The 19,970-nt window shown below is 41.8% G+C and overlaps 1 protein-coding gene across 1 annotated transcript; it reads right to left on the bottom strand.

Moving 5' to 3' along the window:
- Nucleotides 1–214: 214 nt before the first annotated feature.
- On the bottom strand, nt 215–16,855 carry ttyh1 (tweety family member 1). Its single transcript, XM_040118426.1, has 14 exons — nt 16,721–16,855; nt 14,779–15,008; nt 11,614–11,725; nt 9,464–9,801; nt 7,100–7,195; nt 6,826–6,898; nt 5,237–5,312; nt 4,973–5,028; nt 4,587–4,679; nt 4,397–4,489; nt 4,139–4,278; nt 3,157–3,324; nt 1,503–1,581; nt 215–568 (listed from the first exon to the last, which is right to left on the bottom strand). Exons 1-14 carry the CDS (start codon nt 16,853–16,855, stop codon nt 485–487), a joined length of 1,773 nt encoding a protein of 590 aa, XP_039974360.1. The 3' UTR covers nt 215–484.
- Between the last annotated feature and the right edge of the window lie 3,115 nt (nt 16,856–19,970).

Below are 19,970 nucleotides of genomic sequence, written 5' to 3'. Positions count from 1 at the left end.
CACCTATAAAAAGTAATAAAAAAAAATTAGACCAAGTGAGGGAACTGCATAACCATTCACAGAAAAAAATGTGTCTTGTTGCTACGTGCCAGTGCTTTTCTACAACAATATTTATATAAAAACTTGAAAATAAATTGGTGGTACTGATACATTGAATATAAAACTACAACGTAGTAACGTCAATACCATTCTGACTTGCCTCACCACTGTTCACAGTTTACACAGAGTTTGGACAGACAAGGGGGAAATAATTTAGACCAAGTGGACTTGGTTCGTACCTATCATTGTCAGTCCATTTAGATCTGTTTCTTTTAAGTGCTTCTAATAATGATAATAGTATTCAGTGGTACTGACGTTACGCACTTTGAATTCACACCTAGCATTCATTTTATTTAGATTAGTTTCTTTTTCATTTCAGTAAAGTGTCCATTCATATGAAAACTAAACATTTTTTTCTATACAATTCCTAACAAAACAAAAAAAATCAACGTGAATACAGGTTCCTCGAATGGGCAGGGTTGGGGTGTGATTGACTTCCCCCGTAACCAGTCAGCATGCTGGGAGAGTACTGTACTTCCAGAGAACACGATGCGAGATGGTCCAAAGGTGTATTGAGACAAATGGCGAAAAAGAAGGGAAGAATATATGTTATTCAGAGATGTTATAAAGATCAACTCATCAAGACAGCACACAGAACATGTTATTGTCACTATCTGACCAACGGGCATTAAGAAAAATTTGTAGATTCTCCAGATTTTCAATTAAAACTCAAAGGAGAAGGATTAGTAAAGGTACTTAATTTTAAGATGCCTTTTACTTCATATTACCGCTTTCATTCATTTCATCCTCAAAAGAAACTGAATACAGTCAAGGTCCACTTGCTAGCTTTTTTTCTCCAGCATTCAACTGCATCTCATGGTCTTCCTCAGCGAATGGAGTTTGCTCAGTTGTCATGGATACAGCTAAGTCACAAGACTTAAACTTAACTCATGGGATAACATGTTGTTATTTATGGGGGAGAAATCGTAACTATAGACTCCATCTACTGCAGAAGACCATGAGATGCAACTGAAAAAGAGCTAGTAAGGGGACCTTGAGTTAAGATTTATTTATCCTTTTTTTCTTTTCCTTTTTCCAATGTCAAAAATGAACTTCCATGCTGAAATGTTCATGGTTGTTTAATGCATAAAAGCAGTTTTGGTCACTGTGTTCTTTAAAATGATCAGATAGTGATAATAAAACAGGAAGAGCTCTCAAATTTCATGTTAGTAATGAAAAGTTAGTTGGTAAGAGTGAAAACTAAAATCTCTTTTATATTTTATGCACATTTTGAAGCGTTGTAACAAAATTTAACAAAAGGCCAGCCCACAGGGTCCTGCGAGGTTGTAGCCTCGCCACAACGTTAGTCCGTTTGCTACTGATTATTGAAGCGAGCGTGTGCGCTAACAGCAACGAGAAAATGGCACAGACTGCAATGGCGTCACAGGTACAGAGGAACTCACAGAGGGGGGTGGGGACTGCCTGTCAGTCAAGGGTAGGCTCTCATAGCCAGGGTTGCCATTGGAGGAAACGTTTGGAGTCCTGTATAGAGATAGAAAGAGACAAGGACAGAAGAGAGAGGGTGAGGAGGAATGGAGGATGAAGAAGAGAGGGAAACAGGAGTGAGACACATTGAGAAAGACGGAGGGGACAGGGGCCGCAGGGTGACGGGAGCCAAGGACAGGTAACAGGAAAGAACGAGAAAGTGGTTAGAAATCTAGTGCGGAAAAACACAGCACTCAGTATAAGTAGTAGGTATTAGGACCAGCGTTGCTCAAGCACCAGCAGCAAGCATACAGTCCACTCCTGACTGATGATGCACTGCAGGATTTATACAATAATCTGCAATTGCATGCATTTGGAGGTGGTTGTGACCCACCAGTCCCATTTCAACTGCAATGTTGTTTTCCTAATGAATCTGTTTATCTGCATGATAAACCCCAGAAAGCTTTTAAAGCAATCCTGAGCAGATTCCATTTAAGAGGAGTGGACTCTGTTGTTACTGTTCAGCTGAGTTTCTGAGCCTTGATTGCTTCGTCAGAATCGTTGTAATTATGTGTTAATATTGGATATGGGAGAGTCAAGATGATCAGCTGGCATTAGGATAGGAAGTTAAATAGTCCACGATTACGTAGCACTAACAACGCTTGGAAACCTCAGTGAGGGAGAAGGGGATAAAACATAAGTTGAGAAAATTGAAACTGAGGAAGAGGGACAACCAAAAAGGAGGCAGGAGGAATGACGAAGAGAAAAGCAGCAGGAGAGGTCCAGAGAAATAATCTGAGAGATTTGGACACCACAGTGCAGAGGCAGATGAGAGTGATGCAGGGGGGGGTGGGGGTTACCTATAGTCAACCTGAGCCTCACATCGCTGGAGTTTTTATGAGCGCGGCCTCGTCAATGACACCCTCTCCCCAACACAGCAGTAGTCTACTGCCATTTAGGAGACAGGACGCCATTTGAGACAAGATCTGTGAAATGACCGAGCGGCCTACATCGTCTGTCCTGAAACACTCGACAGACGAATAGACAGACACACAGACAGACAGACAGACCTCTGGAGTTGTGTCTGTTTCTCTGCCTACACTGTAGCCCATATTGACCTGTCTGTGTGTCTGTCTGCAATGCATGTGTTTAACCTGACAGCTCTGTGGATTTGGACTAAATCCTACATGGATTATACTGTATATGTCCTATGTAGACAAAAGTGTGTAAACCTAGCTGCCCACACTGCACTTCCACTACTCTCTTGTAAAGATGGGTGTGCATTATGTCCAACATCTGTTATGTCTGTCATCAGTACAATTATAACTGTGTTTTGAGAGGAAACAGGATTTCAAGATAAATGTCTTTACCGAATAGACTATGTGTCTCATAGTGTCTATGTGTTGTTTATGTGTACTCTCTGTAGTTATACTACATCCTGGACTTTTTAAATCCCTGATCTGAGGGTGCGGGGGGCATCAATACAAACGTTGCCCATAGGTACAAAACTCGAGACACAAACACAAGCTTAATGCTGAAATGTATCTAAGGGCAACTTCCTCCTCCTCTTGCAACATCTGGGATGTTCTGTCTGTCTGTCTCTCTGTGTGTCTGTGTGTCTGTGTTACTCACGGGAGGGGCGGCGCGCTAGAAAAGGGGGGTGTCCACCCGGCCCCCGGGTAATTATAGAAGGGGGCCATGGCCCCTCGCTGAGACCCCGAGGCCGTCTGTCTACGTGCCTGATGGGAGGTGAAGGGGTCCTCACTCTCGCTGTCCGAGTCTTCATACTCCTCTGATTCGCTGTCAATGTCGATGAAAGAGAGAGAAAGGGACACGTGTGAGAGCAGAGGAATGATGAGTACAGCTGTGTCTTTATATCTTGCTGTATCCATTATTATAGTTACATACTAAGTAAAGGGGAGAGCGGTCTAGTGGATTTCAGCATATCTGGAACTACCTGCTCCATAGCCACTCTCAGCAGATAAAACAAACCTCTAAATACTAAACTGTCTGCCAAATAAAAAATTAAAAAAAAGGATCTCTAAATGGGTTAAGGAGAACCAAACCATCAGCTATTATTGGTCATTTTTATATAATTCTATAATATTACTGTTTACCCTTTGAGGCGTGCTGGAAAACTATCCCATATGCCACTGGTCGTGTCAAGGCTAAATTTGAACTGACAATTTATGATACACTCATATTTTTTTTCCATGTTGTTTGCCAAACAGTATTGTATTTCATGCAGAAACTCGACATTTTGATATCATGATCTGCTAGTGGATCATCAGCACACAATTAGTCATGAATAGCAGAGCAGAGGAGTGTATTTCCTTCCCAACACTGTGGGCAGGATGGATTTATGGCTTTTGAAGAACCTCAGTCCAAGATCAATTTAGGTGGTCTGGCATGGTGCCTTTTTTTTTTACTACTTTTGGCAATGTTCATGGTAGGCAATTCATATTGTGTAAATGAGTGTCAGAGCATGAAAATAGCAATGTCCTATTTATCCTTATTTCAGTAAGACAATGATTGAAGGAAACGTTGCAGTAAGATATCAGCACTCATACCTGTGCACAAACACAAACGCACACATTCACACTCCGTCTCTCACCTGGGGAAGCTCCTCCAGGCGCCGGGCAGTGAGCAGAGGAGAGCAGTGAAGGCCAGAGCAGAGAGGAACGAGTACAGGGATAGGTAGAGCAATCCCTCCATGCCATCATAGCACAGGCCTTTCAGTGAGTCAATGTAGTCCTAAAAGAAAACAGCAGAAAAACAAAGAAATAAATGATAAAGAAGCAATGCCACGGTAATTTGTTATTTCAGCTCATTACCACAGTCCCTATATGCTCTGCCCAGCACCTTGCATTACCTTATTCAGACCCCGGCAGTTCAGTAGTGCCACCAGCTGATGAAAGTTGCCCTCTGTGGAGTTGAGTATCTGTTGAACCTCCCTAAGCGATTTCTGCAAGGACACAAAATCACCGAATGCGAGAAAATCCCTCAAAAGGTGGTTCACATGTAGCAGAAATTGCATTTCTTGTGTATGAATTACAACATACCTCAGCTTTGGGGAACTGCGGGAGAGCATTTCTGTCCAGACTGGAGAGGTGTGAGTGAATGTTGGACAGTGCCCTCTGAGACTGGGTCAGCAGCTGCAGCCAACAAGTCAGTGGAATTAAGAGCTTTTATTTTGAGTTATTGCTTAAATATACCGTTAATATGCTGAGAGTATAGCTATTTATCTGGGGAGCAAACTATTTGAGGACAGGACACACAGCAACAGCTGCGCGTCCACCCTCAAATAATTTGTCCTCAGCTACCCTTGAGCAAGTCTGACATGCAACCTGCCCACTTACTTTAAATTACTCAGGGTAAGAGAGTCAGCTAAAGGATTTCATTGTTATGTTATATACGTAAGACATGTGACTGACAGAGGTCACATTACCTGCTGGAACGGACTGTTCATGCGCCTGCTGCAGGTCAGGTAATAATCCAAAACATCTGAATGGCCAGCAAAACACCAGCGCACAACAGATCAGTGCACAATAGAAAAGATGTGGGAACATTTAACTGTCATTATACTGCATTCTGCTGACATAATCACAGTTGGGGGGACAGGATGGGGGGTAAATAAAGTGCATGGCAGAAATGGAAAACAACTCGCTCTTCCAGAAAGTGTTGCTTGAACAGGGACAGGCTAATTCTGTACCTGAGCTGGTCCCGGTGTTGAAGTTGGTTGAGTTGAGGACAAATGTGTTTGGGTCTGAGCAGAAGTCACTGAGAGCCTGGCAATGCAGAAGAGTGACAGGGAGAGTGAGACAGTTTGACAGGAGGGGGGGGGCAGCAGGAGAGAGGGACAGATGAGGCAAAAGGGGGAGGGTGGGAGAACATGATCACAAGGCAAAAGTTAGTAGACACACTGACCGACTGACACATTAACCTCCTCAGATATCAAACAGCAGCTCACAGTATAGTGAAAAAAACCTCACATGCTGTCCTGGATCAACCTGTGCTAAACTCTGCTATCCAGTGCTAGATTAGCACTCATATCCTCTACTCTATTAACTACTTTTTCCATATAATTTCTATACACTGTTGTACCTTCTAGCCTATTTTTGAAGAGGGTGCACTTAGTTCAGAGTCAGTGGACCCACAAACACACTCAGCTTGAAATCGCCCCACCAGAAGAGGGAGTGCGAGCCACACAGAGAGCCGACTAACTGACGGGAAAAGCAGCCACCCAAGACTGAATAAAGTGGGCAGGCCCACAGCTGGCCCATTGTTTCCCTGTTACTGACCAGGGACAGAGCAGCTCTGTGTGGACCCACAGGCCTTGGGACATCTCCCACAAGCTCCACATGACACTGAGACTCTTAAAACAGGCAGCAGTGCAGAAAAACAGCCGCCATTCACCCTCTTCACACCCCCACCCCAGACCAAAACAGACTTCCCTTCAGAGAGTACAACCAAACTTCAAAGGAAAAACCGAAAATGGACATAAAAATCTTCTCTGTGCTCTTTGTTTTTGATAAAAGCCACTGTGCTAAAGGTGGTTGGATTGTTGCCTGTAGGACACAGCACACTGGAGGTGTTGTCATGTTTTGTTCTTAAAAGCACAGCTGGACTTTCAGCTGAACATGGTCCAGCAGCATGTTAGAGAATTTTACTTTCACAGGATTACACTCACACTTCCACCTCCTTGCATGCTCAGTCTAAAGCCCCAGAGGGACCAGATACAGCAACAGCTTCGAGCCTTGCAGTGCCGATGGTCTAGCCACTCTCTCCCTCTCTCTCTATCTCTCACTTTAGCTCACTCTGGCTCTCAAACTGATCTCGAGAACCGCTCTCCTCTCCCCTCCTCATTCTTTATGAAAGCACTTCTCTTCATCTTCTATCTTTGCTTCTCAAAGCCAAACGCCCACACACTTGCAAACACACTTAAATGAAAAACACACACTTCACTGCACAAACACACTTTGTTCACAAACGAGCTTGTGCAGGCACACATTGAATCTTTAATCTCTGCCCCATTTTCCTGCCTTTTTGGTCCTTTGCCGTGACTGCAGTGTTCCCCAGGAGGCAGGTCTTTTCACAGTTTAGCACAATGGGCACAGAAATCACACACAAACACACAGATACACATCACTTTGGCCTGCCATCAGGGGTCGGCCTCCTAAAACTCTCTTCCCTCTGCTATAGCCGGCCAAGCCCTCCCATGACAGCCCCATTCATTCCCTATTCCTCACTCCCTCCAGTCCTGGCCCTGCTCACTATCACAGTTTTACTAGGTGTACTCACCACTACAGTGGCTGTCTCCAAGCCCAGGGAGCCCCAGCTTAGGAACAGAGCCAGCCATGCCAGTACAGTCATCCTGTGGGAGAACAGCACAAACTCTTCGGTCAAGAGACTGACCAATTTACTATTGTTTGGGCCTAAAGATATACGAGTGTGTGTGTGTGTGTGTGTGTGTGTGTGTGTGTGTGTGTGTGTGTGTGTGTGTGTGTGTGTGTGTGTGTGTGTGTGAGTGTGTTTTTGTGTGTGTGTGTGTGTGTGTGTATGTTTGTGTACTCACAGGATGAGCAGCCAGCGGGCTTGTTTGGCCAGTCCAAGCAGGATGAACAGACACACTATGAGGTCAAGCAGCAGCAACAACACGTATGATAGCCACCTATGATGAGGAAACACATATACGCAACATCAAGCAAATGCCATTATATTAAAAACTCTTATAAATGTTGAGTAAAAGTAACTTTGGCCCTTCAACTGCTCGCCCATATAGCACAGAGACATAAGCTTCTGTCGTAAAGGGATTTTCCCCTCAGTGATAGTTGTTTCCAGATTTTTCCTCCCCCAGATTGGACTAAACGTGTATTAACTAGTGGACTGCAGATTTTGCAGAATTGCAAATGTAGGTTTTTGTTTTGATTTTGGGAAGGAGGAATTTAGTATAATGTCCCATTACAATTTCTGTTTTGCTGGAGTAGGAGATATGAAGTCTTCAGAGATTTCTTGGTAAGAATTAGGGGTTGCCTGGATGTAATCTACAGTCTGAAACTTCAGCCAAATACACAACAGACCCTTTGACCTACTGGGACACTTGAATAGAACTGACCCATCCTGACTGTTAACAGTTACACCTATGCTTTTGCTACTATGACAAGTCAAAATGTCTGCTGTGAAAAACACCTATTGATCTGGGTAGCAGAGACTCGCCTTTTGTAAGTCAGCCTGCTGTGAAGTTTCTTCCTTTTCAGGTACACCTTTGCACTTGGCTGAAGGGTAGAATTGACCTTTCACTACATTAATTTGGGTTAAATCTTGCTACTTTTTTCCACTTCTCCTAGAATTAAAACTGCTATGTTTCCACTGAACAGAAAAAAAGGGACATCCACCCAATCTGTGGTCGGCTGGAATAAGAGTTTGTTTTTTACCTTTTTGTTCCTTTGTCTTCATTTGGTACTGAGATAAGGCAGACACAAAACTCCCCTGTATGAGGTCAGGAAAGGGTTAGGATGATGTTGAACCTTACATAACCTCTCACTGTTTAAAGGAAGGGATCAATGACACCTTCTGTGTTTGCTGTCTGTGGTTTTTTTATGGGAATCAGGAATTTCATACTATTACTCAGTGGACTTAACTTTTCAGTACTAGGAAATATTTTTGGGCTTTTATTAAACAATTAAAGTTAGTTCATCATGGAATATGGAATTTTAAAAGCATCCCATCGACCCATTATGTGTAAGAACATTTTGTCATTTTTGAGAAAGAAAAAGTTTTGATTGCATTACCTCTACAAACACATCTTAATAAACATGCAACATAAATGAGAGGCTGGTTAGGAGAGTTTGCTCAGGCTCTTACAGCCTTTAGAACAGCGTTGATGAACAGCTTGTACATGTCGATATTTGTCAACTTGACGCAGAGTTAATGTGCCTGCCCCTATGAATGCTCCTTTGTGTAAAATGTCCCCAAGGATTGATTATATTTGAATTCCTCATGCTTCTGCTGAACAAGTTATGAAACGTAATATTAGTATTTCATTAAAACAATGTGTTGATATCACAATGTTAAATGCCTGGATTGGAAATTTGACAGATCAGCAGTGACGAGCCCTAAATTTTGTAAACTCAGATTGTTTTAATTGGGAAAAAAATGATGAAAATGAAGTTACGCCATCTAATGGAAACCGCTAAAGCATGCTTAAGAGGAATTTCTTGTACCACATGAAAGAAGTTTTTTTTTGAGCAAAACTAATACATGTCTAATTAGAAGCAGAAGTAAAAGCTGAAGCTGAGTATTGCTCCCAATGTTCACGATAGCTAGAGAAGCAACACGCATCATTTTCCGAGCATTTCTGATTCTAAACTTGAAACAAAAAAATGGAGTAATATTGATGTTTCTTTATTCAGCTTCTCAAAACAAATACACTTTCGTAAATAAGAGAAAATATTAGTAATTAATCAATATAATCGTTTATTTTACAGGTCAGCTATTTCCTAATAATTTCCAAGGACATTTCCTGTAAATCCTGCAAGTAACTATTTTGGAATTTGATTCTATGCTGCATGTACATACATTTGACATTTCTTGCATGTTCAGCTGACAAATTAAACACTCACTCTATTGTATTCTAATTAGTAGCAAAATACATTGTTCTTTACTGGAAACTATTTTGAAATTTTGAGGAAATTATTCAAAATTTTTGGACCCATTAAACTAAGTATTGGTGTCTTAATTGCAACTGAAACAAGCTGTATTGTATCGTACAGTTATGTTCTCATATTGTGGACCATGTATCTAGATACATAATGAATCGTCTGATGTAGATACACAACCCTAGCATATGGGAAGAATCTGAGCATCACTTACGAATAATCATCCAAAATATAAATCTATTTCCAGTGTGTATCTAAATCACCCTGGAGTGCAGCCTCACCTGTAGTCCTCATTGACCATCAGCGTGTTGGCCGCCCAGCCAGGTGAGAAGGGGCTGGGCATTAGGCTGGCGGTAGGCACCACTGTAGGAGCCACAGAGGGCGGTACTGGGGTTAGAGGTATGATGGACGCCCCGCTGATGCCACTGTCATTCACCAGCCCTGCGTCAACGCTGGACCGAGCCAGGGAGATGGAGGAGAGGAGGTTCATCACGTTCTCAGATAACCTCCGGCAGTTCCGTGTGGAGACCAGGAAGGGTTTGCTTCCAGTAAAGAGCTCCTCCATTGTGGTCAGTGGGCCAGAGACGGACATCTGCAACCCGGTAAGTGTGTCTGAAATCTGGAGAGGGAGGACGGAAGAATGTGAGGGGAGTTAAGTGGGACAGGAACCATAAACTAGAGATGATGATGCTGATAAAGCCGTGGTCGGCTTAGAACGGTTGTGTTACGGATAACTCAAGACGTTGGGCACCTTGGTGCCTCAGTCTGCTAATGCATGTCCCTCATAATTTATAACACAACTTAGAACTCCGGTCCTTCTGTTAATCAAATTGCTAAAAGTGAAATTCTGGAAGTTTTTCTCCAACTTACCATCTTCAGAATAAAAGCTATTTATAACATTTCTTCTGACTGAAACATGATAAAAGTTTAACAGAGCTGCAGAGGTCTCTTGAGTTGGTTAAGAGTAGATTTTAGATGTCTGTAGTACCGATACAGAAATGAACATAAACATGTTTTGGAGAATTACTGCAATATATATTTGGTCATGATGAATATCTTGTTATCTGAAGCAATATGTTAACTGTTTATTACATACCTGTACATATATTTATATATATATTATATACCTGTAAATGCATTCCTGTATTTTACGTAAATGTAAACTGTGTGCATGTAAAAATTCACGGTAGAGTTATTATCAGTTCTGAGCGATTCAATTAAAAGGACACACTTTGATATATTAATATCATTGTATGTATTTAGACTTAGAGTGTGGTCTTAGTTTTTAGTTTTAGCCCCTGCATCTTCGTTGTCTGCAATCGACAACGTGGAACTAAATTCTTCTTATCATGTGATTTCTCTGATGTACCTCGTCCTCCAGCAGCAGAATTTCTTTGCTTCTCCGCTTTTTCTTTTTTTTTCTGTTTCAGACAATTTCCCATTACTTATTCCCTATTTATATCATTTATAATCTATGAATATATATTTATATTGTAAATATTTTTAGAATTTGGTACTTGTGATATTAAAGATTTCAAACAAATAAAATGAAAGTTAAATCCCATATTTTTTTGCAGGATGACATCACTGTGTAAAATGCAAGGACTTTTTTAAACAACTGAACACTATTGGCAGATGTAGAGTAAATCCCTCTCTTGGTTGGCTGTTCCTGCACTCAGCATACATGTGATTAATCATTTGATTATGTAAAAATTGCTCTTAAAGGTTACTCTGACACTTTGCTGTAAGTAGGCGTAAGTCGTTTGATTAATAAGTCTTGTTTTTCAGTTTCAGAGGAGAACTTTTTAACTCTTAAATTGGCTGTTTAGAGCATTGTTAAGTGGAATTCTTAGAAGTTTAATAAAAACAGGTCCAGGTTATTATAGTATGTCTGGTTTCAATGCCTACCTATTCTAAGGTCTCTTTCTACTCTGTCTAATGTTATTGCTGGATGTGGGTCAGATTAGGAATCCTGCTCTAATTTTGATTATTGGCATGTTAGTTTCCGTTAATAGAGAAGAGGTGATACACTTGTGTTGTTTTCCATCTCACTCATAGGTATCCATTTGTCATCTCTGTTGTTTTCCTGACCTGCATCTTCCACAGAGCACAGTGTAAGGAGGACATTTAGCCGTCTGACACATCAATCGCTGTCTAAACACATCAGGGAAATCAATCAAGCGAAAGTTTGTATCTGATTTTGTTTCTCTCTCTGACCACATGTAAGCATGAGCACATCCTCCCTCTCTCTCTCTCTCTTTCACACCCATTCATGCACACACACACACACACACACACACACACACACACACACACACACACACACAACACACACACACACACACACACACACACCCACAAGCACGCAATCACACACAGCATCAAGCAGGGTAGATATTCTGCATGACATTTTACTGTGAGCAGCACTCACCAGCAGATCGATGGAAGCTAGCGTATAATTGGCTGTGAGAAGAGACGAGGTCAACTGATACATCCCATCATTAGCTTCGCTGTTGCCATAGAAACCGATGCCTATGGCAACACTGCAAAGGGGTGGAAAAAGAGAAATGAAAACATTACGGGAAGTCCTATATGCGAGGGAAAGAAGGGGATAGAAGAAGAGATAGCAGAGGGATAAATATAATGTTTAATTCAGTGTGTATGTACATTTTAAATGAATGTGACACAAAGAGATGGAGCTGGTAAGGATGTGATATGTGTGCTCTGGATGAGCGTACCATCAGTGGAGCGCAGGGGAAGGAATAAACAGATGATGGGAAAAAAGCTGACTCCTGGCACTCAACAGTTAAGCTTCAGCCAGGAAGATATTCGAAATGTTAAACATAGCGACATGTTTACACATCTTTCTGTTATTCAAATATTCAGATTAAGGCTTGGGCCAGATGTTCATCCAATCCCCTCGCACCCGAGAGGAATGGTATGGCCCAATCTCCCACAAAGTATGTGACCCAGATTAGAAAGCAGGGGGAAAAGGAGGAATGTGTGTCTGCGTCTGTGTGTGCTCTGCATTTCAAGCTGGCAAATGTGAACGCTGTCTAATGCAGCTTCATTTTAAAATGGCATACAGTACATTGCTCTTGTACTTGTGACCAAAAGGCCACCATCTGGAGGAAAGAATGTCAACTGAAGCATTACGTTTTCATCCAATCTGGCACAGAGAGCTCTTACATCGAGCATCGGAGACGGAGACGTCCACATTACATTACATTACATTATGATCCATAAGGGGGAGACACGAGCCGCAGCAACCTACAGTCTGTATATGATGACATCATTGTGCCAGCTGAAATCCTTTCACCAGTACATTATGTTCTGCGATATAGCAATACAGTCTCAGTGCACATAAGTGTACAGGGGGTGGACTGGAATATAATAACAAACTCTGCTGAAGCATTAAATTGCGCTACAATTTTATTACAGCACACAGCTGGGCCTGTAGCTTTAGATTTTAAAGGTCTGGCGGGCAGCTGAGCTTCTCCTCACTGACCCGTGCTTCCGCTCGTGCTGGACGGATGTCAAGCGGCACCTCTGTGTAATGCACAGCGGCGACAATGTACTGGCTGGATGACTGCATGGTCACCAGATCTGAGGGGATCACCGACTGCTGTACTGTACTGTAGGTGGGCGAGCTGAGATCATCCTCACACACAAACTGACACACGCGCTCTGCTGTCACAGGCCTGTGCTTGGTAAAGAGCAACACAACGTGATCGTCAGCTGTCACCCGGGCCTCCTTTCTTCTCCAGTCACATTGGTGACTGTGTGAGAGACTAAAAAGCACATGACGACGGAGAGGTTGACAGTTTGTGATTCACAGCCTCGTTGCTGTTGCACCTAAAAGGCAGTGGTGGAGTACATTTAACATCTAAGTACATTTACTCAAGTACTGTACTTATGTCTCATTTTAAGGTACTTGTACTTCACTTGAGTATTTCTGTGTTACTTTATACTAATCCATTACATTTCAGTGGGAAATATTGTACTTTTTACCCCACTGTGTTTATCTGTTAGCTGTAGTTACTTTTCATTTCAAGATTTTACCTAAAAAACATAACTTATAAAATATAATGCATTGTCAAAGATTAAACCGTACTCCCAACCTTTTTGCCTTTTTGAACAAAAAAGACTACTACTTGAGGCCCTTTATCAGATTTTAAATATGAATGAGTTGTTAGCAGTTCCACCAAAGAGCATTTTCCCCCCAAACCTCTCAAATTGTTTCATTTAAAAGAAACATTTTGTTTAACATTTTGAGAAATACGAACTTTGGTTTCTTGTTGAGACTTAGATGAGAAGATCAGTACCACTCTCACATGTGTACACTAAATATGAAGCTACAGCCAGCAGCAGATTAGCTTAGCATAAAGACTGGAAACAGGGGGAAACAGCTAGCCTGGCATTGTCCAAAGGTAAGAAAATCCACCTACCAGCACCTCTACAGCTCAGAAATGAACATGTTATATTTTTATTTTGTTACCATTTTCGTCTAACCCTCAGCGAAAAAGCAAATAAGTAAATTTCCACAAAATGCCACACTATTCCTTTAAATAACAGTTTCAGGATAAAAGAGGTAAAATTATCCAATGTTTCACATGAAGCAAATATTTGAGAAAAGTCCAAAAAATAAATGCATATTTTTTTAGCAGAATTTTGCTTCTTCTTCTTTCCCTTCCCATGAGTGATCTCACAAAACCCAGATTTATCTTGTGTCCCTTTGGTGGGGCCCTGACCCTCAGGTTGAGAACCAGTAAACTACCTAACTGCAAATAAAGTAGTCAAAACTAGCTCCGCCTCGACCAGATGCAACAGTAAAATGCTTCTTATGCATCAGTGTATCAGTATCAATAATGTAATCATCAGTGGTGGAGGAAGTGCTAAGATCAGTTACTCAAGTGAAAGTACCAGAACAACAATGTAAAAATACTCCATGATAAGTAAAAGTCCTGCATTCAAATTTTTACTCGAGAAAATGTACTTTCAGCCAGATGTACTTAAAATGTTGAAGGTAAAAGTACTCATTTGCAAAAAAAATGAGTACCACTGTGACTGGCACATTATTAAATGTGACATTAGATTGTTAATAATGATGCATCGATGTGTAAGCAGAGCTGTACTGTTTTAGCTGATCGAAGCAAAGCTAGTTTTAACTACTATATATACAGTTAGATAGTTTAGCCCAGTGGTGCTCAACTTAGGGGTCAGGGCCCTTCCAAAGAGCTACAAGCTATATCTGAGGGGTCGTTAATCAATAACTGGGGCAGGAAAGAGGGGGAAAAAATAAAGACCTGCTACGTTTTTTTTTTGTTTTTTTGGATTTAGCTCTAATCTTTCCTTTTTGTGAAATATTGGCTATGACAAGGTGCCCCAACTAGAAATAAGTGGTCACAATCCAAATGGTTGTGAAACACTCTTTAGGAAAGATTTTGAATGCAGGACTTTTACTTTCCTTGAATATTTTTCCTTAAGTTAAAGATCTGAATACTTCATCCACCACTGCTAAGAGAAGACTTGAGTATGTTGTCATAAAATACAAGAACTCTGCGGTTGATAATGACGTCTGAATCCTCCTTCTCACCAGCACAGCGTGACAGCCGCAACCGCCACCCATGTGACACAGCAGATGCCCCTCCCCTTCTTCCCACTGTAACCGTGACCCGTGCTGCCGTCTTCATCCTCCTCCTCCTCCTCTGATCCCTCGCTCCGGTCACCACGGTGGCAGCAGCAGTAGTGTATGAGGAAGGAGAGAACCACCAAGAGGGAGATGACAAGAGCGATGGCTGATAGACTGGACAAAACCAGCAGAGTCTGAAAAAGGGAAGAGGGGGAGAAAAGAAATCAGTCAGCCGATGAGTCAGTGAATGGAAAAAATGGCACTTTAATTCCATTTTTACAAGTGGAGAAGTGCAATTTGAGAGGGTAAAATACCAACTAATCCTGTTAAATTCCATAGCTTGTCATATTGTTCCGCCCCCATTAGCAGCAGAAGATGGTGATTAAAAAGGTATGAGAATATAAGTTGTGTGCTTCAAAGCGGCAGGAAAAATCATGGGTTCAGATACACACTGCATGTACATGCTACATGCAAATACACGTTAATGAGCATGAAAAAGGGAAAAATTGAATCCACAATTAATTTGATGTGATTCTTGACCTCTATGCTTGTATCAAAGGGTTTGACCCATAGATCCCTGATCTGTTTGTGCTCTACAGGAAATATTAGTGTCACTAAGCCATATCAGACTTTGCTTTCGATCAGACTCCATGTCATAAAGTCAACATTACTGAAATGCATTTCGTTCCGACACATATCTAAAGTATTATCCTTCATCCATCTGCCCGTCTGTCACTCCCCATTCCTCCACCTTCCCTCCATCTCACCTCCTGTTCTCTGAAGCCCATCCCCATCGCTCCACTCCCCCCATCCCTCTTTCCCCACGTTCTCACTGGCGCCCACTCTCTCTCTCTCCCCCACTCTCCGCTCTCTTTCCTTCTATCCACACCACTGAATCTCTATTAATAATCTGTGACCTACTTAAATACATTCACCACTGCTCTCTCTCGCTCCCACTCACACTTCCTTTGCGTTCTCTCTCTCTCTCCCTCTCTCTCTCTCTGCCCATCTTCTGTTCAGCAACCTCCTCGCATTGCTCATTCCCTCTCTCATTCCCTCTCTCGGAGCACTTTCAGTCTCTTTTGTCTTTTCTATTCTGCAGGATAATTTGTGTCCCCCCTTCTTTGTACTGCAGAGAAGTCACAAACACGCACTGTGAGACACAGCTAGCTGGAGCGTTTGTATGAGAGCCTGCTGGAGGAGAGGGATGAAACCTTGCATTTTGCTGCAGAAACTGCACAGTTCAGAACCATGCAGAGAGTAGCAATTGTGGAAACCTGCAAGAGGACTCGCACCTTGTTGAATCTTGTGAATTTCTTGAGTCCGAATTCGAGTCCGAGTAGAAAATTTTAAAAGACTAGAACGGCAGTCAGTAGAGTGCACACCTCTGCCAAGGCCAGTGTCAAACAACATACACCAGACTTCAGGGAAAAAAATTTTCGGAAATGAGCTGGATCTGCCCCAAAATTTAATTGGTTCTTCTCTGGCCCAGGCCCCATCCCTTCACCAAGTTTGGTGAAAATCAGTTCAGTATTTTTTGTGTAATCCCGCTGACAATTAAACAGACACGGGTGAAAACATAACTTCCTTGATGGAGGTAATTAGATTTGATTCCAGGGGTTCTTCCCACTAATAATAAGGTCAATAAATTGGTCCATACGCCATCATCACAGCTCTGCAGATTGCTGTTAAATTCAGGGATTAATGGAGCTATTTATGGAGTGATGTAGAGCACAATGCCCATCATTTAGTAACTCAATCATAGTGTAATATTCCTGTACATTCATAACTACACATGGAGCCACAGGGATGTAATTCTGATGTAATGTGACGCGTCAGATTGGACAGAAACAGTACAACATGTGGTAACAGTGTGGTACGTGCTGTTGTGGCAGGTGTCCGTTACCTGCTGATACTCCCAGCTGTCGGGGACAAAGGTGTTGTCCCTCATCTGCATGGTGAGGTCCAGCCGAGGGAGGGCGTGACACATTCTCACCCACAGCGAAGGGGTATAGCTGGGCACCGTTGTCATGGCAGCCATTTTCTACTGCCACTGGTCCCCTCCTCCACCCTGCGGGAGGGAGGAAAGAGGGGTCAGAGTGACCAGGATGGGAAGTAAGAGCAGGGGAGAGGAAAGAGGGCCCATGGCTGAGCTGAGGGAACATAGAGGTCACTGCCAGCTCTGTGGCCAAGTAAAGGTCAAAATGTCAGCCATAGTTACTTGAGACTAACTCTCAGGGGTATAAATCAGTGCACACACACACACACACACCTCACTCACAGTGGAGGCTAAAGTGTGTGGATAGGTTTTGTGCTTAACCTGCAATAGTTCAGCTGAAGAACAAAGTATGGCTTCAGTGTGGCAACATTTACTAAAAGATTAACATACAGTACAAGACTGGACTGGACTGGATTATAAGATTTACTTTCATATTTTTAGAGACACACACATATTTACATCTTTTATTGTTGAGCATGTGGTTTAGAGCTGAAACAATTAGTCATTTAATCAAGTAGTCTTAAATTGACAGTGATTATGATAATCAGTTAATCATTTAAGTCATTTAATCAAGCAAACTGAAAAAAAATCTGCTAGTTACAGCTTTTCAAATGTTAAAATTTGTTGTTTTTCTCTGTTTTATATCATCCTAAATTGAATATCTCTGGGTTTTGGGCTGTTGGTTAAACAAAACTAAACATTTCAAGATGTAACTTTGGGCTCTGTAAAACTTGAACGTGAAGGGTATTTTTCATTTTCATCATCATATTTTGGTAATAAAAAATGAAAAGTTTGTTACGGCGTATGGCATTTTGCCTTGAACACAGGAAGATTACATTACTTTACATGACAAAACTTTGCTGCTATTCACAGACCTCTCTCTTGACCTTAGAAAAACATAGTATGTGCTATAGGAGCTGCATGGATTATATAGGGGATATACAGGGGGTCTTTGAAGAGGTCTTCCCGGCTGAGTATATACGAGGCAACATGAAGACCATGATGTAGAAAAGGATGTAGTTGACTCCCTCACCAAACACTGTTTTGTGTCCAGCATCTCATACTAAAAGCCGGCCAAGGGGGAGAAAGAAGAGTAAATACAAAGGGCAAATCCAGTTAGCCAAAACACACCCTGGAATCCTCATTACAAAGACAGAGCAGAGGGGCAACAGAGGGCGAGACAGAGCCTGGTAGGCTTCTGATACTGGCTGCCCAGATTAAGAGACCAGCAGAGCTTCACTGTTAAAGAAAGGGGTGTTTTAAGACAGCTCAAGAGACGAGAACACAGAGAGAACCATTCACAGCAACAGCACTGATGCTTAAATATAAAAGGTTACACAGCTCAGCTCAATGCTGATAGTACAGACGGATACAATTCTGCATTTGAGCCTTACAGGATCCAGTAATGTCAGATAGAGTCTGAATTAATGGACTGTGTAGGATTTTATTATCTTTTAATGCAGCGGTTATTTATTCAGTCAAACTTTCATTCAGCACAGTATTCTACAACAGTGAGGCTTTTCACAATCCCTTTTGATTCACGCTTACAATCCACTGCATACAATTGTGTTAAATACTGTGCTTGATAAAAGTTTCGATTTAGCCACATGTCAAATTCAGTGCCAGACAATTTTCCCCATTCAGGTCCGGGCCAGTTATGGCCCAGAACAAGTTAACAGTTCACCCACAGGCCAGACAGGGCTGCTCTAAGCCCATTACAATAAGCCTGTTCACCTTAATGGTTCCAGCAGCCCAACTTTCACGAATTAAATCATTGCCAACACTCCATTTCCCCTTATTAAAATTGTGCTGAACATAATGGTTCACATGTTGCGAGAGCTACATCCATCCACCTGACATCAGCAGTGTAAACAAACTGAGTACTTCACTCTGGTGTTATATTTGTGCATTCCCTCATGAGTAAATGCGTTAGATTAGATGTATTATAGGAACTGTGAGGCAGGTCTATGAGACACATTTATCAGACTTTGGAGAGGGTAAAAGCTTTTTGAGAGGCATAATAATAGAGTAAAGGAATAATTTCACAAAGGAGAATTGGTCTACATGCTGTGGCTACCACTACTAATAAAGTGGGCCAATATAGAAAAGCATTTGCTGTGATGGATGACAACACTGTACTAATGATTATTTTCAGTGTGAGACAAATAAGAGGTGACACAAGCAGAACACATCATATAAAACCCATTATCAAACAATTAAAGATAAAGAAATATGAATCACCAGCCTGACAGCAAGTTGTGTGTCTCACTGCAATATCACTTCTTGCGCAATATTAATTAATTCAAGATGTATGACTGAGGAAATGCATGAGGTCAGAATTCAGGTAGGAATCTGCTGCAACCCAAAAAGTTATTGAAGCAACCTAATGAGGTGCTAATGGAAGTGAGGGGGGGTTCACAGTCCTGGAGCAGCAGTTACTCAGCAGTTGTCGCAGATAGGAAGCCTCAAGTTGACAGGATGTCTCCTGCCAGCTTGCCATCATGCCTGTTACCATTGCATAACTGAAGGCAAATAAATGTGGGTTCGAGCTCAGTCGGTGGAGGGAAAAGGGAAAAAAACGGGAGATTCAAGGAGAGAGGTGGCAAAGAAAAACCGCCGACTCTAACCCGAGGATGAGCTCTTAAGAAAAACGAAGCAGGACAATATTTCTGTTGTGTTCTGTCCACACAACAGAGCTCAGGCAACACCGAGAATGAAAATCAGTTGCACGATATGAGACTCCATGATGTCTGAATGTAAAGAAAAGGGCCATTTTGTGAGGCAGCTAATGAGGCTGGAGCATCTCTGTCAGCTGAATTCAGGATCATCTTTAGCACAGGAAAATCATCTCCACCTTCATCTTTTTCATTGACAATACAACTCTCTGAATCAAAAGACATAAATAATGTAGTTCTTTTGCTGCTGAAATGATGCTCATTTCCAATTTGCCTCACAAAAACTGTTGTGATTCACATAACAGCCTGAGAAGTCGTCTAACAGCCTCTTAAGCATAATTTATGAGAGAGCATTACAGCCTCATGACACACTACATCATCCAGGAGAAATTCATTTACATCTTTGGGAAAGGCTATAGGTTACTTTTCCCCACTATGGCCATAGGAAAAGAAGAATATTCTCACTTGAAATTAAATTTTCA

The sequence above is a fragment of the Xiphias gladius genome, chromosome 22, assembly GCF_016859285.1.
Source record: "Xiphias gladius isolate SHS-SW01 ecotype Sanya breed wild chromosome 22, ASM1685928v1, whole genome shotgun sequence".
In the NCBI taxonomy this organism is placed as follows: domain Eukaryota; kingdom Metazoa; phylum Chordata; class Actinopteri; order Istiophoriformes; family Xiphiidae; genus Xiphias; species Xiphias gladius.
The sequence above is the reverse complement of the archived record's forward strand: the minus strand, read 5'-3'. Positions and strand labels throughout refer to the sequence as shown.

Coding starts and splice junctions, on each gene's coding strand:
- ttyh1 (XM_040118426.1), bottom strand. CDS start 16,855: ATGGCTGCCATGACAACGGTGCCCAGCTATACCCCTTCGCTGTGGGTG. Junction 7,196..9,463: donor ATGGTCAATGAGGACTACAG/GTGAGGCTGCAC, acceptor TCCTCATCATAG/GTGGCTATCATACGTGTTGT. Junction 5,313..6,825: donor TGGAGACAGCCACTGTAGTG/GTGAGTACACCT, acceptor CTGCATTGCCAG/GCTCTCAGTGACTTCTGCTC.